At 42.1% G+C, this 8,954-nt stretch overlaps 1 protein-coding gene across 1 annotated transcript in view; it reads left to right on the forward strand.

Moving 5' to 3' along the window:
- Positions 1-8,381, forward strand: part of LOC115167817 (vasopressin V2 receptor) — a 57,400-nt gene extending 49,019 nt beyond the window's left edge. The window contains exons 7-8 of the mRNA XM_029722454.1: positions 6,324-6,542; positions 7,639-8,381. Coding sequence (XP_029578314.1) covers positions 6,324-6,523 — 200 coding nt within the window. The 3' untranslated portion in view covers positions 6,524-6,542; positions 7,639-8,381. The remainder of the gene's footprint in view (positions 1-6,323; positions 6,543-7,638) is intronic.
- The last annotated feature ends 573 nt before the right edge of the window (positions 8,382-8,954 follow it).

Below are 8,954 nucleotides of genomic sequence, written 5' to 3' on the forward strand. Positions count from 1 at the left end.
TAAAGTTGAAAACCATAAACAGTTTGTTTCCACACTGAATACTGGTACCGTTAAATAGTCACTACTCTCTGAAGAGGAGGAAGGGGACCATGACCTCGATCTCTCCATGCCTGCGTCACAAATGGCACCCTATTCCCTATATTGTGCACTTGAACAATACTAAGAGATATACTAGAGAGCTATATCTGCCAGTGGATGCGGAACAGCCGCCACAGGTCTGTCCAGCAAGAACAAGTCTTCAGAACAGGTTTATTACAGATAAGGATTCACCACACCATACTCCTTGATTGACAGTGCTCACAGTGGAAGTGAGAGTGTATAAAAGTGTTTCTATGGAACAGAATAGAAAGGAATTACCACGAGTATAGGCTTACATACAATATACAGGCCCAGTAGACTGTGGTGGTATTCGTGCTAGTATCTAGAATACACATAAATACACAATCTCTATACTGCTTATGCCAAGATATAATGTAAGGGGCAAAATAAAATGCATAGGCTACAGTAACACACTTACAGGACAAAAGCCCAATTATTGGTAACCATATGATAACTATACATCAATTGAATGACATAGCAAGTAACTGAAATGTGACTGCAATCTACCCAAGATCTGCGCATGTGCAGGAGACCACAACAAGGAGGCACAGGCTAAGGCTAAGAAGGCACAGGCTAAATTAGGTTACATACATACATACATAAGACTAAATATACGGTGCAAGGTAGCATGAGGCTAAATAAAGGTTGTAATTGTCCATAAACACGGCTATAAGTGTGCCACTGGAGAACCAAGAAATGAAGAGCGACACCACGGCTGTCTTTTTGGCTTTTATGTTGATCTGCAATAGTATTGTGAAAAGACAGGACAGGAACACATCAGTCTCCAATGCCCCACCTGACAAGTTGTTCTTTCTCTCTCAGTGTTTTCTCAGACTCTCACAATCACACTCATACATAAAGCCATAATGTATAGTATAAAATAATAACCAGTCCTTAATACAAAGAATGTATAATCTTAATTCTTAGACAATAGAACCATACCTGCAATAGTATTATGAAAAGACAGGACAGGAACACATCAGTCTCCAATGCACCACCTGACAAGTTGTTCTACACAGGAGCATGAAGAAAGGTAAAACACATATCCTGTCTAACATCCCCAATACATTGCTAGGTGTTTTCAGTGTTGACAGTACCAAAATACAACAACTCATGTACAAAAACACTGCAACACAAACAAGCTACAATGTGAAATCGCCTCTATCCCATTCAGACCTTAGAGGGCCAAAACTACATCTCCCATAATGCAATGCCAGCACCAGTCGGCAGCTTAGCTAACCGTCTGCATCACAGAAAGACATGCTAGCTAGCAACAGCAACACTTTTTAGCACTCTGTAAACTATATTAATAACAACAATAAAACTCTCAAAGATACATGTCTCAATAGTCTCACACTCCCTTATAACAATATCTACAGCATTAACCTTGGGATGTTTTATTTATTTCACGTTCGCGCTTTGTAGGACTGAGGAGAACGGGAGCTACGGGTAGTACCAGGGGGTTAGTAGGTGACGCAAGCAACCAGATGAAATAAAATACCAAAAGTAAAGTTCCTTGCAATCATAGCGATCTGATCCCCCCCCCCCTTCTGTCTGAACTTGGAATATTCCTGTTGACCCCCAACCTGGTTGTTCTGTTCTGCCTTGTGTACTATTCTAATAATTTGAAGTTTGATGGATTAACCTTTTTAACTCTCCCACATAAGCTGACAATATGAACGTGAAAATAATATCGTAAAAGAGGCATGTGGTACACAGAGTATAAATTAGCTGGCATGACTGGCTAACACCTACTTGGCTAGCTGGCTAAAAGAGTAGCATGATGTAAAGGAAAATATCTTCTAAATATGGTAAATAACTTGACTGCCTTAGCAACAGCCAACTAAAGAAGCAATGACAAGTACTTACAATTAGATGCACGCAATAACAGAAATCATAGAAAACAGTCCAATATGTCCTTCCTTCTCTTCAGACCGCACGATCTCAATCTGATGGCAGGAGGTACACGGGGAACGCCGGACTGTGTTTGTACAAGTGCGGTGATTTATAGGTACCACTTTGGTGAAAATAAGGTGTTGGGCAAATACAATTTAACTACTAGATTAGGGGTGATGAGCTGGCCTTTTTAACAGCACTATTGTAAAGTAGTGTGTACACTTATTACTATTGAATTATAAACGGGGCATCAGTCCAGTTATTGTAAAAAATTGTATTCTAAGAAGACCAGATTTATCAGTTATTTTAGTTATGGTTCCATAAAACTACAGTTAGAATAATAGTAATTAATTGATTAATCTGAAGCTAGGAATTCTGTGATAATCAATCAGAGTTCTTTCCCAGAATAACAAGACAAAGTTCTGTCATAATCTTCTCCTTCATCTGAAGATATCTCAAAGTCAGAGTCAGACCAAAATGCAAGCGGGATGTGGATACTCATCTTTTAATGTAAAGAATAAAGAATACACGAAAAAACAATAAACACGAACGACTTCAGACAGGCCAACAGGCTATACATACAAAAAGACTAGCAGTGTTAGCACAACCACCCACAAACCCAAGTGACAAACATACTCCTAATTATATGACTCCCAATCAGGAACAACGATCACCAGCTGTCCCTGATCGGGAGCCACACAGACCCACATAGAAATACAACACCCAGAACACACATACACAGACATACTCTGCCACGTCCTGACCAAAACTACACAACAACACCCTCTGCTGGTCAGGATGTGACAAGTTCTTTAAACAAGAAGTAAAGACCTCAAGATCCTGAACATGAAATTATGTTATACTCAGTCTGTGATCAAAGTCTGTTGTGGCATCTTCATTGTTCAGGCCACATGGACGAGAACAAAGGAAGACGATCCTTCAGGGTGTGTCCATTCTGCTTGAGTTGGGTGGCTCCTCCTTCAGGTTGCTCCTTTAGTCCTGAGCTGGTGTCCTTAAGCTTGTTGCTCTTCTCTGTTAGCTCCTTGCTTGAGTTGCAGAGGCTGTGCTCTAATTGTCTTCTCCTTCTTTCCTTGAAGGCGGATAGCTTAAGTGTACCGTTCAGGCTACACTAGCTCTTTAAAGGCTCCTTGTATTGAGAGTGCTCAATACAAGTACTAATCCCTAAAAGGTACTTTCCCTAAATGATCAGTTCACCAGTTCTTGCCATTAAAGGCTAAGGTCCATGCAGGCCCTGTGGTCGGCCTACTGAAGATGGAGGTTCTTCTCCCTCCTTGAGAAAAGTCCAGCTAGGGTGATCCAGTTAGAGTGGTCCAGCTTGAGAGGTCCAGCTTGAGTGGTCCAGCAGAATAAGAGGCTAAGAGCTAAGAGAGAGAAAGAGAAAGAGGTAAGCAGTGCATTCTAGTCCTGTGAGGTCACATGGTACCAGTTAAAAGTTTGGACACACCTACTCATTCCAGGGATTTTATTTATTGTACTATTTTCTACATTGTAGAATAATAGTGAAGACATCAAAACTATGAAATAACACATGTGGAGTCATGTAGTAACCAAAAAAGTGTTTAACAAATCAAAATACATTTTATATTTGAGATTCTTCGAAGTATCCACCGGTCATGACGTTGCCCTCTTTGAGTACAGGGAGGACAGTTGACCCCCTCCCCCTTGCACCATCCCCCAACCTACCTCCCCCCACCCAGGCCCTGTGTGAAGGGGTGGTAAAATTCTAGAGGAGAATCTCTTGCCACATGGCCCAGTTGAGACACAGAGGGGTTTCATAGAGAGAGACACAAGTAATTCTTCTTCTTCTTCTTCTTGGGGAACCGAATTACATTTATGTTCTGGAGAAGGTATAAAATATTGGTGAAGAATCCAGCTACGAACTGGTCCGCTTGGTACAATTTTGTGATACTCAGAAGAGACAATATAGCCATATTACCATAAAACTGTTTATATAATAGCCTCAGCTATGGGACTTGCATCCAAATGGTTGTATAAAATGTATTAATAAGGATAAAGCTATTTGGAATACGTTGAGATGCCATGTACTGATGTTAATGTGACAGAATGTATTTCTGTTCAAAGCATCGGCACACCCCCATGGACACAGACAGGACCAGGCGTCATGTGACACGCCTGTTCTATGTTCACGTATAAAACCCCACCCTGATTTACTTTCTATCAGACCAGCTTACCTCAGAAGAGAGAGCCAAGGTTTGACCACCCAATTCCTCTACTGAAAGTTACCTATACCACGTGGTTAAACTTTTAGACTATCGAGACTGACAGAATAAGAACAAGTCTTTGATATTAATTATTAGTCTGCAGCTAAGTAAATTATATCATTGAACGCGAAGACCAACGAAACATTCATTCTATAACGACATTAATGAATGTCGCTTTTAAAGATCCATTCTAACCGAGAGAGAGAGAGAGAGAGAGACAGAGAGAACTCTCCAACAGAACGACTCTCCAACAAGGATCCCGACGACACACTGAGCATAAATATATATTGATTGCAATTGTTCCCGAATGAGTGAGCGTTCATGTGCAAAGGATTAGCATATCAATTGTTAATATTAATGAACTCTGTGTGCCTCCTCAGCTGCCCTTTATGACCCTTTGTTTAACAGGCCGCCATGCCTGTTTAGCCCACTAGGGCACATTCCTCTACCATTGCTTTGTAACGATACCTACTGTTTTGTATGCTTTCTGTGAATTACTTAGTTTAGTAAATAAATGATTTTAAGACAATTGAGGTATGGATGACTTTAGTAAAGGCTGGATTCGTGCAGATACAACAATTTAAGACGTTTGGAATGAGACTGGACGCGAGGTAAAATACACCATTTAAACCAGAAGATAATCGGCCTATACTATAATATAATATATAATGTTATAATATAGGAAAGTTATATTAGGAAAATTATAACTTTGTAATCTGAATATTTTCCTTGGTGCCCCGATCTCCTAGTTAATTACAGTTAAACGATTAATCAGTTTAATCGCGTAATAATAATTACAGGGAGTTATTTGATAAACATGTCTTCAGTTTAATGGTGCCCCAAAGACACGACACACCCTTTGCCTTGATGGCAGCTTTGCACACTCTTGGGATTCTCTCAAGCAGCTTCATGATGTAGTCACCTGGAATGCATTTAAATTAACAGGTGTGCCTTGTTAAAAGTTCATTTGTGGACTGTCTTTCCTTAATGCGTTTGAGCAAATCAGTTGTGTTGTGAGAAGGTTGGTGTGGTATACAGAATATAGCCCTATTTAGTAAAAGATCAAGTCCATATTATGGCAAGAACAACTCAAATAAGCAAAGAGAAACGACAGTCCATCATTACTTTAAGACATGAAGGTCAGTCAATCCAGAACATTTCAAGAACTTTGAACGTTTCTTCAAGTGCAGTCGCAAAAACCATGAAGCGCTATGATGAAACTGGCTCTCATGAGGACCGCCACAGGAAAGGAAGACCCAGAGTTACCTCTGCTGCAGAGGATAACTTCATTATTGTTAACAGCACCTCAGATTGCAGCCCAAATAAATGTTTCACAGAGTTCAAGTAACAGACACATCTCAACATCAACTGTTCAGAGGAGACTGCGTGAATCAGGCCTTCATGGTCGAATTGCTACAAAGAAACCACTACTAAAGGACACCAATAAGAAGAAGAGACTTGCTTGGGCAAAGAAACACGAGCAATGGACATTAGACCGGGGGAAAGCAAGTTTGAGATTTTTGGTTCCAACCGCTGTGTCTTTGTGAGATGCAGAGCAGGTGAATGGATGATCTCCACATGTGTGGTTCCCACCGTGAAGCATGGAGGAGGAGGTATGTGGGGGTGCTTTTCTGGTGACACTGTCAGTGATTTATTTAGAATTCAAGGCACACTTAAGCAGCATGGTTTGCGCTTAGTGGGACTATCATTTTGTTTTCAACAAGACAATGACCCAAAACACACCTCCTGACTGTGTAAGGGCTATTTGACCAAGAAGGAGAGTGATGGAGTGCTGCATCAGATGACCTGGCCTCCACAATCACCCAACCTCTGAGCAAAGAGGAGGAACGTCTATTCTATATGACCCCTTACCTATCTATATCTCTGACCTTCACACTCTATTGCGATCATTCAGCTCTGCTGTAATTTACTGGTTGTAGCCTACGGCTGCTGTGCTGCTGGCTCTGGCAATGTAATGTCCCTCACTGCCCTGCAGGCTGACTGATGGCTGCGTGTGCGTTTGCCTGATCGCGTCTGTGTGTGTGTCTTTGCCTGACCGTATGTGTGTCCTCTCTCTCTCTGCAGGCGTAGCGTTCACCATCCTGATGCTGCTGGCCAGTCTGAACTCGTGTACCAACCCCTGGATCTACACCTTCTTCAGCAGCTCTGTGTCCAGGGAGCTACAGGCCCTGTTACGCTGCAGACCAAGAACCCCGCGCAGGGGCTCCATACCTGACGACTCCACCACCACACACACCTCCACCACCAAGGACAGCCTCTACTGACACACTCAGACACTCACACGTACGTACAGTTGGGTCAATATTTGTTGACACCTTTGATAAAGATGAGCAAAAAAATTATTAGGAAATAAATAATACAAATACTGAGCTATATTGTATGCTATTTTTGTTGTTGAAAATTATATTAATTGATACTAATACAATTGCTTAGAGATGGAGATTTTGTTAAACAAGTAATTTAAAAAATCTCATAAAGATAGGGATCAAAGTTATTGGCACCCCTGTTTTCAATACTCCAGTCCCCGACCCTTGTGAGGATAACGACACTGAGCCCTTACATTTTTGCTGTTGTTGATGAGATTGGAGAACACATTGGGAGGGATCTTAGACCATTCCTCCATAAAGAATCTTTCCAGATCCTTGATATCCTTCATCTGTGGCGCGTATGGACTGCCCTCTTCAATTCAAACCACAGGTTTTCAAGTCCGGAGACTAAGATGGGATGCCCATTGCAGAATGATGATTTGGTGGTCAATTAACCATTTCTTTAAGGATTTTTAAATGTCCTAGTACTTGATAAAGTGCATGATGCCATTGACCTTAACAAGGGCCCCAGAACCAGTGGAAGCCAAATATCCCCACAACATCAAAGATCCACCACCATATTTTTACATTAGGTATAGGATAGTTTTCTACATATGCATCTTTCTTTCGACGCAAATCCCACCACTGGTGTGCGTGACCAAAGAGCTTTATTTTCATGCCATCCAACACATGTAAACTCCCGGAGTTTGATAAATGGCATTGGCACTTGGATTGGAACCGGTGCTGTGGTCAGATGACATGAAAAAAGAGCTCTTCTGCCACGCACACCTGTGGTGGGTTTGGCGTTGAAAAACAGAAGTATACGCAGAAAAGTATCTCACACCTACTGTAAAATATGCTGGTGGATCTTTGATGATGCAGTCCATACGCGCTGGAGACGAAGCATATCAAGGATCTGGAAATATTCTGTATGGAGGAATGGTCTAAGATCCCTCCCAATGTGTTCTCCAATCGCATTGTTAAAAACAGGGGTTTCAATCATTTTGATTCCTATCTTTTTGAGATTTTATTTATTACTTGTTTAAAAAAATATATTCTTCAATTTTTTTTAGAGCACACACACTCCACCAAGGACAAGTTGTACTGTCTCACACACACACCACCACCTCCACTGCTGCCAGCACCTAAGACTAGAGGACAGCCCGCACTGACCTTCAGGCAGCGAACACATTTCCCCCAACACGGAAACATGGACAGCTGTGTTATGGCCAGGAAGGAAGGACCCCTATGAAACATCCCGTCTGTCTGTCTGTCTGTCTGTCTGTCTGTCTGTCTGTCTGTCCCCTCTGTCTTTTCTCCCTCACACCGAGGAGGTTGCTATTGAACGAGAGGAGAAACGTGAGTCAGCTGAGGAGGACAAATGTGAGTGAAGACATCGACACTACGTAATGGAATATAGACCTTTACAGCACCTGTATAGGTACTGTACCTATAAATATACATATATCAACAGCAGGATCAGGTGTTCAGTTGGTACTGTAGAAACGGAACGAAAACAGAAAAAGATATTCAAATGCTCCTTTGAATAAGCTGACCATGGAGTATAAACATCCTGTATTATACGTTGTCTCTACATGTCTGTCTCTATATAAAGAGAACAGTGCAGTTGTCGGAAGGTGATTCCCTTCAAGGCTACAAATGACTTCACCTCCTGCAAGAGGACATGGGCAGTACATGTTGACTGGACTACATGCCTAATGTACAAAGCCGTGCATAAGCTCACAGTACGCTATGGCTCAAACTACAGAACAAAGCAGCCAGACAGCAGACTGAGTGAGAAAGAGAGAGCGAGAGAGAGAGAGAGAGAAAGGGGGAGAGGGAGAGAGAGAGAAAAAAAAGGTGGAGAGGGAGAGAGAGAGAAAGAGGGGGAGAGGGAGAGAGAGAGGGAGAGAGAGAAGGAGAGAGAGGCAGAGAGAGAGAGAGAGAGAAACAGGGGAAGGGGGAGAGAGAGAGAGAAAGAGGGGGAGAGCGAGAGAGAGTACAGGCTCAGTGAGCACAGCCTTGCCATTGAGAAGGGTAGACACAGGAAAACCTGGCTCCCTGTAGAGGAAAGGCTGTGCAACCACTGCACAACAGCAGAACCTGAGACGGAGCTGCATTTCCTGACAAAATGTCAAAAATATAAAACAATTAGAGAGTGTCATTTCCCCAAATTTGAAACCCTTATTCAAGGTTTCAAAGACCTCTCTGTTTAGAGTAGGCTACCCGTCCTGTTGGGAGAGGACGCAGAGAGCTGTGGGTTGGCAGTGTACTACATTTCTGCCTGCCATTTGTTGAGGGACAGTGTCTGACAGACCAATCAACCTGCACATGTCCTCTACTGTATGCTTATTGTTATTGTTCAATGTATGGTTATTTTGACCCTTGG

The sequence above is a fragment of the Salmo trutta genome, chromosome 30, assembly GCF_901001165.1.
Source record: "Salmo trutta chromosome 30, fSalTru1.1, whole genome shotgun sequence".
NCBI lineage: Eukaryota > Metazoa > Chordata > Actinopteri > Salmoniformes > Salmonidae > Salmo > Salmo trutta.